The 20,224-nt window shown below is 37.8% G+C and overlaps 1 protein-coding gene across 1 annotated transcript in view; it reads left to right on the top strand.

The window, feature by feature from the left end:
- Positions 1-20,224, top strand: part of LANCL3 (LanC like family member 3) — a 114,812-nt gene that overhangs the window by 31,944 nt on the left and 62,644 nt on the right. Inside the window, exon 2 of the mRNA XM_063444620.1 lies at positions 17,093-17,114. Within this exon, the coding sequence (XP_063300690.1) occupies positions 17,093-17,114 (22 nt within the window). The remainder of the gene's footprint in view (positions 1-17,092; positions 17,115-20,224) is intronic.

Below are 20,224 nucleotides of genomic sequence, written 5' to 3' on the forward strand. Positions count from 1 at the left end.
GACAAGCTTGACAAAGACACTATGTGTCGAAACGTTGCTGGGTCCACTTTATAGTAGAAGTGTTGCAGCTCCATTATTCTTTTTATTCACCCTGGTAAAGACAGAGTTAATTGAAGAGGGCATGTAATAGAGAGACGACTGAGGGAGAAGAAGCAGAAAGGGTTCCCACACTCAGTATGTCAGTTGGGTTGTATTGTGTATAGGTCAGGCCCGGACTGGCAATCGGGCAAACCGGGCAAATATCTGCTAATATTTTTTTATATATAATTTCTGGTTAATCTGTTATGATTTTAATAATATTTTTTTACAATTTGTAACTGCATAAGTCATTTATTGTGAGATTGATTTATAATCTTAAACCAAAAAGCGTCTAAAAAAAGCTTTTTTAATGACTGTGGATAAAAATAGGGCAAAAGACCATATCCAAGATGGCGCCCATACTTTACCTTGCTCAAGTCTAAAGTTACGTCCCTAATGTCATGACGTCAAGGTGTGAAAGTGTAACAATGCAATGACGCAAACCCAGAAGAAGGAAGAAGCCAGCTGGGGATCTGGAGGCAGACCCCAAATTGGGAGAAAAGCATGCAAAATAAGCGAACCAATTTGGAACATAAATATGGGGACTTACTTAGATTCCAATTGCACTTTGATAAAGACCTATCTGGTCAAAACGCGTCAGTTTTTGCCTCTGCTATTGTATCTCAGACTTTTTTTTATCCTTTATTGCTTTTACATATATACCTGTATTTTAAGCTGCTAATACATTTGAAGAACCCTTTGTGGAGAGCTGCTTTGGGTATATTGTAACCGCTGGCGGTTCCCTTATTTACCTCTATAATGTCTTAAAGCATAGAACTTAGCAGGGCTAACCATACAGATATCTTAGCCATAATGTTATATAGTTAGTAAGAGATCCTCTATTTAACATATGTAAATAATTGAGAATACAATATAAAATAAGGATTGTCTTGGAAGCAATAGTTTTGTCTTTTAGATATTTATTATATAAAAATATAAATATAGACATATAAAATCCATTATAGCAGAGTTTATAAGATGAAATTAAATGCTTGCAAATATCATTAGTAGGTTAACATACCCTTCTGAACATGTCATCATGTCAGCCTCTCAGTCATTTTAAGATGGAGCAGCGTCTGTCTCCAAGTCTCTCCTCTGTTTCTTAACATTTTAAAAGTACACCTATTTATACCTTAAGTGTCGTCATTTTAGAGTCACCATAGTTCATATATGAAAAAGTAACTTGTCTACTTTAAATCAATTTAGGACCTCCCTTAATTTGGCAAAGATACAAGGCCATAACTAAAGGGTGTAGACGTCATGGAAATTTTCCTGACTTAGTTCAAGATGGCATCTTAAAGTCTGAATAGCTTATCTGTTGTTTATACTAAGACGTAAGTGCACAGTCGTGGGAGATTCCCGGATTTGGGGAAGTTCCATTAACTTGGGGTTACCACAGTATATTGTGTACTGAAAGAGTCGTAGTATAGCCTTGAAACTTGTTTATGCGTTATTGTTATTGTAATTCGTCTGGGACAAAATGGCGCAAACATATTATGCACTGAGGTTATTGCTTAAAGAAACAGTTATGAAAAACAATATGTTCCATTTCTAACACCTTGTCAATTTGCAATATCTCTTAAAGACAAAGTACACAGTTTAAGAAATACAACATTTCATTCTAAAACTTGTAATATTTGCATTTGCCCATAACACCCTCTCCATTAAACTGTGGGCATTGTAGAGCATTTCTTCCTTAAATTAGTGAACCAAAGTTCTCCAACAGTCTTTAGGTTTTTGTGCTCCCAGCATCTTTGATCATTGTTGTAACAGTAAAATATCCGTAGTGTGATCTTTTCCTGTAAAGGTGGTTGATTAAAATGAGCAAAGCTTTTGTCTAGGAAAGAATTGAAAAGAACACAAAGTTCCAGAGTAAGATATTCTTGGATGGATCCGGATACGAATTGTAATCCAAAGTTAAAAGTAGTAATTGTATTTGTAATCCAAAGTCTTTAAAGGTCTGTAGAATTTTACATTCCTTAGATACATTGCTGGAGGTTGTGTTTGTAGAATACCTTTCCAAATAATTGGCTAGAATTGGTTGCAGATATTGAATCGGCATCATCTGTTATCACCGTGGTGATGGTGTTGGTATTTGTCTTTGTCTTTGCTTTTTTTGTTTAGTTTTTTCATGAAATATCTTTACACCGATTATGATGTGTATAGATTGGATACTCTCCGATATTCTTTTACGGAATAAATTAATTGACAGCATTTCCAAGACATTGTCTTAAGTGACATGGATCCCATTATAGTAAATGTTATGTTGATACAGCAATCGAAGTGGATTCTCAAGAACGCCTCTTTTTGCTGTATTGGAATCTTTGTTACATCTTAGTGATAGACACCTCAATGACATCAGGTGCTGTTGTGCTAAAAATGTTAACAGGTAAAATCTGTGGAAAAATCTTTACATTTGTTATACTTTGTATAATAATGATAGATGAAATAGTAACATAGTTAATCTTTCTAGTGTTTTGTTTTAAAGATAAACACCCTTGTATATGATTTAGAGATATAAGGATAATTCGAAGCAGAAAAGTATTTACCGCCTTTGTTCACAATGGCATGTAAAATTACAATCTCTTTAAATGTTAAAAATACTCTTTTATTCAAAATCTCTCTATATATTTGGAATAGTTGCTAATTGGAAATATGACGTTAATTATCTTTCTTGGTCCTGTTAGGTAGAAGACAACCTATTCCCTAAGTTACAATTAGTAAATATAATAACTATAGTTATTAGTGGCTTAAAATACCAGAAACACCCAAATATTGAATTTTATTTTTATTTTTTTTACCAAGATCTGACAGCCATTGTGGAAAGTCACGTTCGTAAGATTGGATGCTTAACAATGAGAATCTTAATTTTTTAAATATATTTACCAGCGGCTGTTGGGTGTAACTTAAGATGATTTGGATTTTTTATTATTTCTAAAAGTGAGTTAAGAAAGCACTTAGATGCAATATTGAAGGTATTTATATTTTAACTCTACCTTTGTATAGGTGGCTTTATGTACCTTTAACCATCACAAACCAAATAACAATTCCTTGGTATTTGAAAAAACGATAAAATATTTGATTACGTGTATTTTAATATATGTACATAGAGTGGTATGGATGTTGAATTTATATTTTTGACATCTTTTCACCAGTTTGCAATAGGTGACCTAAATGATCAATTTCCAAAATAATCATGTATATCACCTGGACGGGTTAATCCATAATACTCTTTGATTTCCATTGGCTGGCCTTGGCTCTGGCAGACTGAATATTTGTATCATTATAAATAAACTTTATGATAGTTGAAGTAAAGTTTCTGCCTGTCTTTCAGTTAAGTTTTAACTGTTGAAGTACTTCACTTATATTAATTATACCACTCTGCAAACTTATACGGATAACGAGTAGTTTCTGATTTAATAAGAACAGTTCACATTTTCTTCTAAAGTTTAAACGTTATTGCAGTTGTTATTGTAATCATATGATCTTTAACTATCATGATTCAATTATTTATCTGGGTAATTAGCTGTTATGCTCTTATACTTTATCTAATATATTTGTTTGTAGGCCATACTGCAGCTGCATATGACATTTTAGTAATAATCTTCAATTGCGTTTCAGATATTCACAAAGTCTATCCACCTTTGTAATTAACACATTATGTGTTTATTTTATACCATTAATTATAGTATCTGTATTATATTACACGTTGTCACTGACACATTTCTGATACAGGGAAACAAATAGCATGATTGCTTTAGTAATTATAATTTTTCTGTCCATGCACCACATTCCTGGAAGTCCAGAATATAGCAAAAATCCTTTGTCGTTTGATTCTATGGAGCCATTTAACATTTTGATTGGTATAGTTATACCAAAAGAGCAAGGAGTACATCGGTAGATCACATCTGCAACAGAACCATGACAGATTCCTTGTTGTATCAATGTCTCTGTGTTTATGTTTACAGGAGTTCTTTGCTTTGCAAGTATGTAAATAATATGTAGAGTTTAAGAAAAGCTGCAAATCGTGCTTTAGTACAAGTGTCCCATGATGTCAGGTTTCTGAAAGATTTTGCTGCCCTTTTATATTCCATTCTGTTGGCAGGGCATCTGCTCTTAGTAGGCCTGTGTTGTTATTATTTATTAATTGCATCAAGGTTTATTTCGTTAATTGATATGTTTCTTCCGAATTCAAATTCATATGCCACCAAATGTCATTGTAAAGTTCATTGTTGCCGAATATTGTTCCAGCATGGTTTTCACTCCAGTAGGAAATCTATATTCCTCTTCTTCTGCTCCTTCCTATTAACCACGTTTTCTGAGTTGTAGGCAACAATCTGTGTCTTGTACTGTGAGGCGCTTTGATAGTCAATCAGGTTTTCTCAGTACCATGTTCCATCTTGAGAAACAGCTGGGTGTTGACAATTTTCAGCCTTTATTTCTTTTTCCGGTCATCTTCTGTCTGGATAATAGCAATGTCCAGAATTAGCATAGCACTTCTTTTCAGCATAAGAAGGCTGTTTGCGGTAGTCATTCAATTATAAACTATATTGCATAGTCTTTTCTTACATCACCTTCATAGGTGCATCCAAAATCTTTCACAAGCATCTGTCCCATCTTTTTCTGATTTCAGCATGCTTTGCCATCATCGTTGAGTCCATTATTAGGATTTGTAATAGTCCAATCACATCTTTCTCATGTATAATCGTTTTTTGGAATGATCTCAATAGGTTCCTTGTGAAATACCAGTGTAGGTCACATTAGCAATCATTGCACTGTGAGCGGTGTCTCTCCTTTTGAGAGAGTTCTTGGAGGCAGTCCTCACGATCAAAGAACTTGTATAATGTGCAGTCCAAGTCAGTTCAGGTGCTTCCTGCTTGTTAACATAATCCCAATGCAGTTTTAAAACGACAGCTAGGGTTGATGTTATGATAATGCTGCAGATTGTAAGAAGGAGACACCATAACCAATTTTCTAGCATCCTTTTGCTTATATCTTTGCATTTCTTTCTTACTGTATAAGATAATTCAGGTTCAGTCTGTTTTCTCCAGTCTTTCTTATAATGATGTTGATGATTCATTTTTCATACATTCCATGTTCACTGGAATCTGTCTGTTCATCCTTCTCCTTCACATTTGCAGGTTCAGATGTCAGATCACGATTCAGTCTGTTACGTGGCTATGATTCTGGTGACTTTTCTGTCGTCCTCTATTTGTTTTATCTTGTCATCTTTAACAGCATTCACTGTGTCAGCAGTCAGTGGTTCTGTGAACGTCCTGTTAGTAAAATATCAAAACTTACTGTTCTCTGTTGGCTCTGATTGTTCTCTGTAGTAAAAGTTCTCGGAGTCACCCTCTCCAGGACAAGCTGGCCAACAGTAGGAAATAGGTGGTGGTGCATGGTGAGGTGGGCTGGAAAAAAAAAATCCCTAAATTTCTCTTATAGAACCAATGGTTCTAAGCTCTCCCTGGTGCAGAAATATGTTTGTCAGTGAAAAACATGTAACATTTCATATGGTGTCTCACCATTTGTATCATCAGGTATGTTGTGAATGCTTATCTGTACCATAGGAATAAATAGATACCACTGTGTGGGGCAAGCAACTGGTAACTTGGTTAATAATCATTTAACCTCAGCATTTTCCCAGACCACAACCCCACTACTTTGGGGGTGGTTGGGGCACTGAAATCCCAAAGTAACCCAAATGTGGTTGCCCAGTTTTAGGTTTCCTTTGCAGTAACTGCAGGACCACCATCCAAATGGATGGTCCTAGGATTATCAAATGCATACTAAGGAAGTGAGACTAGAAAACGTGGCATCAGAGGTTGCACTTCGCACAGGATATATCCAAGTAAACCTGGTACATGCATCAACACATACAAAAACATAATTATAACCATGAGATGTTGGCAAACTTCCAATGTATAGTAATTCAAAAAGTACGTTAGATATTAATATTTCAATAAACAGTACATCAGTAATGTGGCAATAAGCAAATGCTTATGATTACTAAACACATGAATTACAGTATATCCCATATTGGACCATCAATATTCCTTTTCAGGAGTCAGAAGTACATTACCTCTCTATAAGAGCTTGTCCTAGCCATGAAAAAGCTTTTGGGCAAGTCTATCTTTCCTCTATAGGAAGAACAACCAACATATTACCTTCAATGGTTATTATGTAATTAACCCCTCTAAACGATAGGAGTATTTACGTGGATACCAGGTGGATAAGGTCTGGATATCCTTGCAAGCATAAACTCTGCATCATGACTGAGAGATAGGGTATGCGATGTGATCCAGTGACCACAGAAAAGTGTTGGTAGACACATTGCATCAAAGTGCCTGGTAATGACCAACTATATGAGGAGAGGGCCCATGCTTTGTTATAAGCATGTCCATACACGTATTACAATGCCAGGCTTTCAATTTGTTTCCACAAAGCAACATGCAGTTGTGGATATAAACACACGACGTAGCGTAAGAAAAACTATTTGAACACCAGACTGAGACTCGAGATCAGTGGACCAAAATAGATAAATTAAATCCTATCAATTAATATACTTTCAATATACTTTCTCTAAATTACTTTATCCTCTGTATTAACTATGAAATATTAAAGTTAAAACAATAACATTTACAAGCCAACTTTTAGTGTGGATAGGAATTACAAGGCCGTTCGTAGTGTGAGATAAAGAACAGCTTTTTTTAAAATCCGAATAGTCTGTGAACACAAAATGACCTTGCGCTGAATATTCACTTGCAGGGGAAAAAAACAAAACCTTTTTTCTTTTCTTTAGTAAATTAATTATTTAATTAAACATAGTTAGAAACTCCCTCAAAGTCCAGATGACTTTGCAAGAAACATGTCGTCTTTAAATACTGGGTCAGTCTGTTAAACAGTGAAATAGTATTTTTACCCTGTATATTATGTCACAGCTATAATGTGCAGTATAACAAACTATGTTATAAGTGTTGTGCAAACTGTTCATTAAAAGCCAGTGGTCTAGCGGGCCATAGAATATTTATTTATTTATTCTTTAAAGCTCTGACCTCAATCGGTAAAGCAATATTGTAATGGTGTCCATTGCAATCTGCTGTCTTACTTGCTGCTGTCAAAAATTCTGAATATGTTCAGAGATTTCTTGGGCAATAATAAATCCCCAAAAAACAACAACTTTGCATTTATGCTAAACTTGCCTGTTGTAAATGTATTCTGTATATTTCTTGACACAAGTACTTGTACTTAAATCTGTTTAACAAAACTGTTTATATTGTGGTAAAAATATATATATATTTATTATTATTTATTTATTTTTAACATTGCTTAATTTTTAAAGATACCTGCATATTTAATGACATATCCTTTATATGTCTTTAAGGCATAAATATCTGCAAATTAAGTTTATATACAAAATGCATGTTCTGGATGTTCCCACAATACCTCTTCTATTATTATATTTTTTATTTTATTTTATTTTATTTTATTTTAAGTGTGAAATCTGATTCCTCTTAGGATGAGCACCCCTCCTCAGCCCCCCAGTTTCAGAGGCCCATTTGGAGGTGACCACAGAAAAGTATAGATTCTATAAAATAGATGTGAGGGGGCTTTGGACAGTAAAGTCACTTTAATTATACTTTTCATATAGCAGATATGTGATATGCAATGGGATTTACTATATCAGAGCATTATCACTTTAATTGACACTGCATTATTCTTTATGCATTATGATTTTTCTTTTTTTCTTAATTTTTAATGTCTGTTTAGAATATGGCTGGCTTTGCAATATCACATTAATTTTGCAGTATATATATTCACAATGCTCTTACAACATATTATTAAAATTAGCCTCCTTCAGTATTAGCACTACCTACCACTGGAATTAGTGTAAGATACACTAATATGTGGTGGAACTGAATCCCCATATATGAGATTTGAAACTGTATTTTTATTTCTACGCTGTGCCCTAATCTGTATTTATATACATAATTGTGGCAGCATATAGCTTTTAAAGAAGCAATTATTTCCCCCATCATGTGTGGTTGACTGTGGACTTTTTAAAACCTACTTTTTTTTTTTTTTTTTTTTTTTTTTTTAAATCTGTTTCTGGCTCTGAGGGAGCAGGCTGCTGAATGCATGTAAATGCTCTTATTACCTAGTCTATATACATTTATTTATAAACAACATTGGTGTATTTATTTTATTTTATGTGTTATGAAAACCTAGTTTATAAAATTCACTGAGATTACATGTGTCTGATCTGATTAGAGTCAGTAGTACAATATCATTGTTCTAATTTCCTTACTGCTAGCAATACAGGTACAGTGGGATAGTACCACTTATTTAAGTAAGCTTTCCCTTTTAAAATTGGTGGACTTTAATCCTGCCATTGCAATAGACTAAAGACTGTACCTGAGTAAGCAAAGTCATTATGTGCAGGAATTGTGCACTTTAAATAGTAGAATACTTATGCTATTCTAGTGAATTGGGCTGGCTGCTTAACACATCATTTAGTATCTTTTGGTCACATTTAAAGCTGTAAATGTATTTAACATTTTATTTAAATAAGCCTTTAATAAGTTCAGTTTAAAAGTTATCAGAGATCCTGTGTAGTTACAATTTTATTTTGCCCTGATTTATCTTACATATATATTATTTTTAATCATTTTATAAATATTTATTTTTGCAGAGCATTTAGGGAAGCAAAGGATGTATAACCACCGGTTGCATTTTTTCTAGGAGGGTAGTATAATTTCAACTCTGTTTAGGAACAAATATGAGCTAGTTAGCATATATTATATAAAATATATGCTGCAGTGTACTGCATTGTACTGCACTGAATGTATTAAAAGCCATGTCTTTCTCTTTATGGCTGTATGTAATAATGTTGTTCATAATTTGGAATATAAACCAACGACTTCTCAATTCCTTGGAATGTTTACATGTCTCTATCTCTGCAACCTTGGCTGGAAACTCCAGACTCCAAAAATAGTTATGCTGTTATAATTCCTGATTTTCAATCAACAGCTAGTGTAACTGACAATATGGAAATTATCACTGTTTTATGAAACTTTTCATATATAGTGGACATTAGAATCCAGAACGCAGTAATTCAATAATTAAAAGTCCTGTCTGCCTGTTGCATGAATGTTTTCATTAAGCCATAATGCAATTTTCTTTGCATTCTTGGAATTAGACTTCAAATTTCATCGCTCTCTGTCTTATCACTTTTCTTTTGACAACATTTTGCATTAATCTTTTTCCTGCGCATGCATACTACGCAGCTACAAAGAGAACATACCCCTCTGCCTGCAATCCACTGTCCTGGAACTAATGGGCAATGCTGTGTTGGTGTATTAGGCATATCAGGGAGTTTACCAAATATGTATATTTGCTCTCTTATGATATTAAGATCCACAATTTCAGCATTGTATGCTAATTACAATGTACCTGGCACCAGAACTTAAAGCACATTGTACAAGTTCACATTAAAATCATCTCTAATGATGAAGATCTCTCTCTGAGTCTGGGCTGCAAATAGCTCAATAGATTCTTGATATTTCAAGACTTGTGCCATGACAAAGTATTGTGTCTTCTCTTACGTATAAGAGGTTACCTAGGTATTTATTATTTTTTATTTAACGCTTCCAAGTACAAGTCCCTTCGTGGTCGCCAATTGTAACCACTGGCGGTTCCCTTATTTACCTCTATAATGTCTTAAAGCATAGAACTTAGCAGGGCTAACCATACAGATATCTTAGCCATAATGTTATATAGTTAGTAAGAGATCCTCTATTTAACATATGTAAATAATTGAGAATACAATATAAAATAAGGATTGTCTTGGAAGCAATAGTTTTGTCTTTTAGATATTTATTATATAAAAATATAAATATAGACATATAAAATCCATTATAGCAGAGTTTATAAGATGAAATTAAATGCTTGCAAATATCATTAGTAGGTTAACATACCCTTCTGAACATGTCATCATGTCAGCCTCTCAGTCATTTTAAGATGGAGCAGCGTCTGTCTCCAAGTCTCTCCTCTGTTTCTTAACATTTTAAAAGTACACCTATTTATACCTTAAGTGTCGTCATTTTAGAGTCACCATAGTTCATATATGAAAAAGTAACTTGTCTACTTTAAATCAATTTAGGACCTCCCTTAATTTGGCAAAGATACAAGGCCATAACTAAAGGGTGTATACGTCATGGAAATTTTCCTGACTTAGTTCAAGATGGCATCTTAAAGTCTGAATAGCTTATCTGTTGTTTATACTAAGACGTAAGTGCACAGTCGTGGGAGATTCCCGGATTTGGGGAAGTTCCATTAACTTGGGGTTACCACAGTATATTGTGTACTGAAAGAGTCGTAGTATAGCCTTGAAACTTGTTTATGCGTTATTGTTATTGTAATTCGTCTGGGACAAAATGGCGCAAACATATTATGCACTGAGGTTATTGCTTAAAGAAACAGTTATGAAAAACAATATGTTCCATTTCTAACACCTTGTCAATTTGCAATATCTCTTAAAGACAAAGTACACAGTTTAAGAAATACAACATTTCATTCTAAAACTTGTAATATTTGCATTTGCCCATAACAATATGATGTCTGGCAAAAATTAACACAAGCTGGGAGGTCCTTGGAATACATCAAAGGAAAATTCCTATTCCTGCTTTTAAAATCCACGTTTTGGGGGCGTGGCCTGACCGCTTAAGGAGACGGACGTGTAAGCGATCAGCTCCTGGAGAGAGCCACATAATATAGCAATTAGACGAGCAAAAAACGAAAACCGACCTGCACATAGATTACCGGGTGTCACGGAGAGGAAGATGGCACAGCGTTCCACCAAAAAAGCGAAGCTGAAACAGACAGAATTACAAGTCACGGCCCTATCACCGCCGACACGCCGCGCGCAAGATGGCGCTGGTAGGCCCGCATCACCGGCCTCGAGTTCTGGAAGAAGCGATGAAACTGTCATATCGCTCACAACGGCACCGGCTACCGATTCTTCAATCAAGAAAATGCTTGCAGAATTACAAGCTTCTCTACAAGCCGACTTTGCTAAATTGGCTAAAGAGATCAGAATGGAAGTGAAGGCCCTTGGCGAACGTACAGAATGTCTGGAATCAAAAACAGAAGAGATAATAACTGCACATAACAACGTGGTCTCTGCCTGTGAAGCACTGGAGACGAAACTCACCTCTGTACTTACAAAACTAGCCGACCACGAGGATAGAGATCGACGGAACAATGTCCGAATCCGCGGCATTCCTGAGGAGATCGGCCCTGCAGACCTGGGGAAATATACGAAAGAACTCTTTCAGGAAATACTACCGGAGGTCCCGACATCTGAACTCCTGCTAGACAGGATTCATAGACTGCCTAAGCCTAAGCATCTCCCAGCATCTGTCCCACGAGATGTTATCACTAGGCTTCATTACTATACAACGAAGGAAAATCTCATGCAAACGGCAAAGCAATTGCAAACGCTGCCTGGGACTTACAGTAAACTTCAACTATTCACTGATCTGTCGGCGGCTACGCTAGCAGCACGGAGATCTTTCAGCCAAATCACTAAGGCATTGAGAGCAGCAGATATCTCATATAAGTGGGGTTTCCCCACGAAACTTATTATTCGACGAAACGGCATAGAACATCACCTACCTGCACCAGACGACGGGGACAAGCTTCTGGCCGTTTGGGGCCTGCATGTGGAGGCGAACGACAACGACCATGCCTCCCACCGATACTTCACGAAGTCACCGATGAAACTGACCCAGAATTGGCAAACTGTCGCTACAGCTAAGTGACTCCATCACATACCCTTTCTGGGTCTCTTTTAACCTAATTATAGTCTGGGTATATGGGTAACCGGGTAATGCTGGTTTTTCAATCCCCACCCAATGCCTAACTGTTCCTGTTGTGGACGGGACTGTCATAATTGCAAGGAACAGGCAGACTGGCTTGCTGGGGGGGCTCTTATTCTTGGGCCCCACCATCAAGTCATAGGTCGCACAAATCTCATAAAGCGGATAAACACAAATGTATTTTATATGTCATATACGCAAATTCTATGTAACCCTCATAGATCATTCCTTAAAGGTAAACTAGGGGCTCTCTCCCCCCCAAATGGGCTTTTTGACCTAGCCCACTAACCAAGACATGGTTTTGTCTCGATTTGGAGACACTTTTCTTGTATATATTTGGATGTTTATGTTTATTTTTTGTTTACCCCTGTTATCTCCCCTCCTTCGGGTACATTTGAAGGAATGTAATAAGAGTGCATATTCTAGCCTCAACACGGGTCTCAAAGAGAATGTCCACACTGACCTTTGCGAAATAACACTCACACAAACTAATTACAGCAGAAAACAGCATCACTCACGTAAATATCTGACAGGATATCAATATCTGGGTAGCCTTTCTCTTTATTTCCTAAGTCATAGTATCTTACAATTTGGTAACAGTCATCTAAGGAATTGTCTGTATAGTTTTGATGTCTCTTAACATTTTTTCCTTGAACACCAAAGGCTTGAACTCGCCTCATAAACGTAGGTTGGCACTCAGGGAAGCGAAGGAAAATAACGCCCATATAGCGTTTTATCAAGAAACCCACTTCCAAAGAAATAACCAACCCAAATTCTTCTCTAAACATTTCCCAATTGGTTACCACAGTACTTATAAATTAAAGAAGAGAGGAGTGACAATCTTGATAAACAAAGACTTATCCTTCCAATTAATAAAAACAATAGGAGATAGAGAGGGGAGGTTTCTCATATTACAATGTGTAATTAATAATGCACGATTTACTCTAGTTAATATATATGGTCCCCACACAGATCAACGGAGTTTTCTAGAGAAGATTCTCACTTTGTCACTTGCACATAAGTTTGGCGATCTTATCATAGGTGGGGATACAAACTTCCTCCTTGACCCAACCTTAGACTCCACCTCTACTGATAAAGTCAAAAAAGCTACAGCTACACAAAGAGTGCGATCTGCAAAAATTATAGGAGATACACTTTTAGAACATGGGTTCTTGGACATATGGAGGGCACTTAACCCATTAGATAGGGATTATACGTACCATTCCCTTAGCCATACAACATACTCACGTATAGATCGATTTTTAATTCCCAAATCACAAACGCTACAAATAACGAAAGTGGGTATAGGAGACATCAAGTGGTCGGATCATGCACCGATTTTGCTGACAACCAAGATACAATACCCGGTCACTGGCAAGTACAATTGGAGGCTTAACGATACTCTTTTGTCAGACCATACTTTAATCACACAACTCCAGGCAGAATTGGAAACATATTTCTCTCTCAATAACACTGGGGAGGTGGGAATAGAAACCCTGTGGCAAGCACACAAGGCAGTCCTGAGAGGCCAACTTATCAAACACGCTAGTTATAATAAAAAACAGCGTCTGGCCACGTACACAAAAATCCTAACTGACTTAGCCACACTCACACACGCTGACAAGAGGTCTCCCTCTTACGACAACACTACGAAAATACTCCAACTCCAGGCCCGCCTGAAAGATATGGACCTAGCTAAGACTACATATCTCCTTACCAGAATGAAACATAGATTTTTCAAAGACGGGAATAGAGCTGGCAAAATTTTGGCATCCCAGCTCAAAGCACGGACGTCCTCGTCTAAGATTGCCTTTCTCCACTCAGACGAGGGACACAAAATTACTAATCCACAAGAAATAGTGGAAGAATTGGGCACATACTACAGCAAACTATACAACCTAGCTGATGATAGGGACCTCCACACACCCCAACAAACTGACATTGATGACTTTTTACGAGATGTTCAGTTACCGTCCCTCAACCCAATAGAAAGACAACAATTGATTGAACCATTCACAGTACCAGAAGTTTTACAAACCATAACACAATTACCGAAGCATAAATCACCTGGTCCAGACGGATTTACTAACATGTATTATTATACGTTTCGACATATATTAGCTCCTTATCTGACAGACTTATTTAATCACTGCTTCACTACAGGCAACATGCCCAGAGACATGCTGAAAGCCCATATTTCTACATTACCGAAACCTGGCAAACCCCCTACACACTGCCCTAATTTTCGGCCCATATCTCTCTTGAATTGCGATACCAAGCTATATGCCAAACTTATAGCGAATAGGCTAGCAAAGATAATACCCCGTATCGTGCATAACGATCAGTCAGGATTTGTTAAAGGCAGACAAGGATGTGACAATACTAGAAAGATATTAAATATACTATCTCATGTAGAAAAACACGGCTCAGAAAGTCTGTTTCTGGCCTTGGACGCGGAAAAGGCCTTTGACCGGCTTAACTGGGCCTATATGTCAACAGTCCTCTCCAAATACGGCTTTCCACCTGAACTAATAAAGGGTATCTTTACACTATATGGTAATCCGACTGCACAGGTCTCTAACTCAGGCTTTATTTCACATCCTTTTAAACTTACCAATGGAACACGGCAAGGATGCCCGTTATCTCCACTCTTATTCATACTCTCCTTAGAACCCCTTGCCTATAAAATACGTCAGGATCCTCTAATCACAGGTATACCAATCAACTCAAGTGAGTATCGACTAGCGATGTTCGCAGATGACATATTGGTATCCCTTAGCAAACCGGAGCAGTCACTGCCGAGACTCCTAAACATCCTGGACACTTATGGGCGGGTGTCTTACTACAGACTTAACAAAAATAAAACGCAGGCACTTGCAATCAACATTCCGTCACAAAGAGCTAAAACACTACGAACCTCTTATCAATTTGATTGGAGGCAACACTACATTACATACCTAGGAGTAAAACTAGCTCTCCACAAACAAAAAATGATAACTCTTAACTACGCTACCCTGCCGAATATATGTAATTCCATTTTCCAGAAATGGAGAGATGTGCGCTTGTCATGGTTAGGGAGATTGAATACGATCAAGATGGTAATACTACCGAAAATCTTATATGTCTTCAGGATGCTACACTTACAAGTCCCTCTACAGTTACTCAAAACCATACAATCCATACTAAACAAATTCGTATGGGGAGGCATGAAGCCGAGATTGCCGGTATCGCTCCTTTATCTGACCACATCTGAGGGAGGGCTGGGCCTTCCGACAGTGCTGGCTTACTACAAAGCAGCTATCCTTGAATCAGCCATCAGACTTCATGCTCCGATGAATACCTTTCAATGGGTGGACATGGAGCAAGCTATTTCACAACCACATAGCCTAACAAATATTTTATGGTCACCAAAAACTTATCGACCTCACACAAACAGGCTGTACCCTACCTCTGCACTGACCCTGAAAATATGGGATGCCACCAGATCTAGTTGGTCTAAAGAAGGCAACTTCTGTGCTCAGGCACCTTTGGAAACCTTGGAAATCATGTCCCCTTGGCTCTCCCTAAAGACATGGACGGCTCTGGGGGTTAAAAAGATCAGTGACCTCTGCCATAGATCGATGATCCTACCTTTCTCTGAAATACAACAGAAGTACAACCTACCCAATTCATTTATCTTTCCATACCTCCAGTTGAAGAGCATTATAAACACCAAAGTCACATTCTCGCCGGACGAGTCCACTCCACAGAAAGACCCAGCCATACTACTCCATAACAGGTGCCTTTCGGCCCCAACTAAACCTAAAGCCTTATCTCTTTGTTACCAAATTCTATTATGTAAAGCCCCACCTAGCTCTTTCAAATATGTGACACAATGGGAGAAAGAAGGACTCCCTAAACTCACAGATGAACAATGGCTCAAAGCATTAAATGCACTACGTGGTACCACGTCTTGCTTCTCCCATGTGGAGGCCCATAAGAAAGTACTCTTCAGATGGTACCTCACACCACACAAATTACATAAAATGTATCCAAACGTAGACCCCAAATGCTGGAGATGTGGCAATGCGGAGGGAAACATGACCCACATATGGTGGGATTGTAACGAGATCAAACCTTTATGGTTGCAAGTACAAACACTACTACAAGACGAAACAGAGTCAACCCATCCTCTAACATTGATAATGGGTATCCTCTTGCTATTTCCTGAGTCCTGGAGCATGAATTTTAGGAGAATTGCTATTCTGATTATATTGGCAGCCAGAAGTCTTCTAACAGCACACTGGAAATCTACATACTGCCCGACTAAAAAGGAACTCATAGATAGAATACATCAATACTATAGATATGAAGCTCTCTCTTCAGACTCTCCCGAAAAGTCCAAGAAAATAAGGACACTCTGGGCCCCGTGGTTGAAGAGACATTACCTCAACAAACATTTGCACGATGAGCAGTCGATTGCTATAACTAACGAGACCAATACATAGTTAGACTATTTATAAGATAGCCTGCTTTCAAACACCTATATGTCACACTAGCATCAAAATACTCAGAACAAACCATGGAAAATGGACAGTTCAAAGCGTGTAGAGGAACATCTCATGGAATAGCTATACTGCCTACACATCTAAACACATAAACAAGACATAACTAAATAGTTGCATGGTTAGAAAGCACTCTTTCGTCCAATACAGAAACTCTTGTTCCCCCCTCCCAGTTCTATATTCTCTCCTCCCTCTCCCTCACCCTCTGCAACATAACGCTAGTTTAACTATCTGGACCAACATCTCAGCTCAAGGTTAATACTACCAAACAAAATCTACCGTCCGACCCACTACTGGTGAACTTCACAACACAGACGGAACCGTTAGTTAACTTTAGCTTCTTACACATAGAAAACGGTATAGAAAAGTAACAAAAGCGATACAAATGGCACACAAGGGGTAGCACGAATTAATATATAAGATGTGGTTTGTGGCCAGTTTAAACTGCACAGGTAACAGCCCTAACTATCGAAGGCACTTACATTTGTAAAGTCGTATTAAGCTGATCAAGAACGTTGAGGAATAGCCTAAATGGATAAGGATGAGTAGAACTAGACAATAATCTACAACACAAAATTCACTACACTACAGATACTGACATGGGTCCAAGTATGTTTATTTAGAAACAATCATGTCCATTTGTGTTTTTGTTTTTACATGCCTATTCGTACATGTGTATTTATTCATGGATGTATACATGTATATAATTGTAGAGGAACAAATGATGTCAACAAACTTGACTTGCTTTATACCCCACCCTTTTTTCCTTTCTGTATCCCCAAGTTATTCCTTTTTTTGTTTGTTATGACAAAATAAAAATCTTATATTTTAAAAAATCCACGTTTTATATGGTCTTTTAAATTTGGCATACTACACTATAAGCTGTTACTTTTTGCTTTATTACAGGACATTGTGTCAGAGTGGGTAATGTTACCATTGTTTTACTTTCAGTATATTTAGGGAAAATGTATATTGTGCACATCGCACACCGGTGTATGTGCACAGTTTGCCTATATATATGCAACACCACAGGTAGCCTAATCCACACACGCAACTTCACAAGCAGCCTCCAAATGCATACAACACCCCCACACACACATAGGGCCTCACCAAACCTGTCCCTTTTTTATCCTCTGTTATTTTATATATGGGGACACCAGGGAAAAATCACAATAAATTACTGTGCTAAATTAATACAGGAACTTTTCCCCATACAAGAGCTTTTCAGCAGAGCTCTGAGCATGGGATGCCCTTAGAGGCATCAAACACACATGGTCACTTTGGGGATGTGTGCTTGTCATTTGTGATTACACAACACGCCCCCTGTTCCTGTCCCTCCTCCTCCCACTTTGTTGCTGTTCTGCCTTTAAATGCCCGGGCTACATTTTTGTCCCAGTCCCGTCCTGGTATAGGTGGGCTGAGTATTGTGTTCCTGTAATATGAAGAAATAAATATCCTTATGTATTTTACCTGGGATACAGTTTCTTCTGAGCAAAAAGTGTAAAAATAGAGAAAGTAAGATCTCTGCAACTATATTAAGTTACGTAGCACTAACTACAATGACAATTGGCCTGAAGAAGTGCATTAAGACATTCTACCTTGGTTCTTCCTCGAGAAATTAAGTTGCTGAGTGAAACCACCATGTGTTGTAGAATGGCTCAGACATCTGCACATTCTTGAACATTTGTGGAGTAACAAATATTGAACAACTTGACAACCCTGACCATGGGTGTTACCATACAGGGAAAAAGGGTTTCACTGTTAAAACTTTAAAAACGTCTATTATCAAAAACCTAAGGCAGTACTCAATGGCATATTAATATAGGAGACAATTAAGCTCTATATAAATTGTGTTCTGCTCTTTTCAGCAGTTCTCTGAAGACTTGACCACTGAATGAGTGGCAAATTCATTATTAGTGCAGCTTTTCTTTTTTTTTCTTCTCGTAATACAGCTGTTATTGATACTCAACACGTGTTTTAGGAGGTGTAGTCCTCCTATTGGTTTTCCTTTTCCCAGAAACATCTGCTGTATCCATAAACACCACTGTGTAGAAATATATGGTATAAACTCAGCACTGCCATACAGGGCTGCCATCAGAAATTTTAGGGCCCCTGACACAGCTCAAGATCTGGACCCCCAGGGCCAGCCCTGAGTCCGCCCACAAGGATGAAGTGTGTGTGTGTGTGTATAGTGGATGTAGAATGAATGTGTGTCATGGATGCAGTGTGTATAGTGGATGTAGAATGTGTGTAGTGGATGCGGTATGTGTGTCATGGATGCAGTGTGTATAGTGGATGCAGTGTGTATAGTGGATGCAGATTGTACGTTTTGTGTAATGTATCTAATGTTTGTATGCATGCATTAGATGCAGAGTGTTTGTGTAGTGAATGTAGGTGTATCTAGTGAATGCAGAGTGTGTGTTTTTGTAGTGGATGTAGTGTGTATAGTGAATTTAGTGTGTATAGAGTATGTAGTGTGTTTGTAGTGAATGTAGTGTGTTTGTAGTGAGTGCAACATGTGTATAGTGAATTCAGTGTGTGTGTAGTGCAAAGTGTGTTTAGTGAATGTAGTGTGTGTGTGTTTAGTGCAGAGCGTGTTTAGCAAATGTAGTGTGTAGTGAGTGAAACGTGTGTATAGTGAATGTAGTGTGTGTGTAGTACAAGGTGTGTTTAGTGAATGTAGTGTGTGTGTAGTGCAGTGTGTTTAGTGAATGTAGTGTTTGTAGTGAGTGCAGAGAGTGGATAGTGAATGTAGTGTGAGTATGTTCAGTGAATGTAGTGTGTGTGTGTAGTGAAAAGTGTGTATAGTGAATGTAGTGTGTGTGTAGTGCAACGTGTGTATACTGAATTTATAGTGTGTTTGTGTAGAGCAAAGTGCGTTTAGTGAATGTAGTGTGTGTGTGTGTGTATTTAGTGCAAAGTGTGTTTAGTGAATGTAGTGGGTGTGTAGTGCAGAGTGTGTTTAGTGAATGTAGTGTGTGTGTAGTGCAGAGTGTGTTTAGTAAATGTAGTGTGTGTGTGTGTATTTAGTGCAAAGTGTGTTTAGTGAATGTAGTGGGTGTGTAGTGCAGAGTGTGTTTAGTGAATGTAGTGTGTGTGTAGTGCAGAGTGTGTTTAGTAAATGTAGTGTGTGTGTAGTGCAGAGTGTGTTTAGTGAATGTAGTGTGTGTGTAGTGCAGAGTGTGTTAAGTGAATGTAGTGTGTGTGTGTGTAGTGCAGAGTGTGTGCTTGTAAGGATTCAGTGTCTGTGTAAAATAGGGGGAGGGGAGTCATTTTTATTTTATTTATTTGTGTATATTTTAATTTTATTCCCCCCTCCCTGGTTCTTACGGGTACATTGAAGAGGAGGCCCAGCAGCACACTCTGTCTTCCTTTCCAGCTCCTCTCTGACTAACTCCTCTCTGACTAACTCTCGTGAGACAGGCCTGCGTACTGTGTGGAGCATTGCCATAGTAACCCGTGGCAACGCTCTGGCGGCCACAGGGCGCAGGAAAGTTAGACAGAGAGCAGCTGGAAAGGAGGACAGAGTGTGCTGCTGGGCCCCCTCTTCATTGTACAGGTAGCAGGGGGCCCTCTGTGCACATATATATAGCGAAAAAATATATATATATATATGTGTGCACATAATGAATGTGGGGCTCGGGCCCCCCAGGACCGCCGGGCCCATGACAACCGTTATGGTTGTCATGCCCTGATGGCGGCCCTGCTGCCATAAAATGTTAT

The sequence above is a fragment of the Pelobates fuscus genome, chromosome 1 (genome assembly GCF_036172605.1).
Source record: "Pelobates fuscus isolate aPelFus1 chromosome 1, aPelFus1.pri, whole genome shotgun sequence".
NCBI lineage: Eukaryota > Metazoa > Chordata > Amphibia > Anura > Pelobatidae > Pelobates > Pelobates fuscus.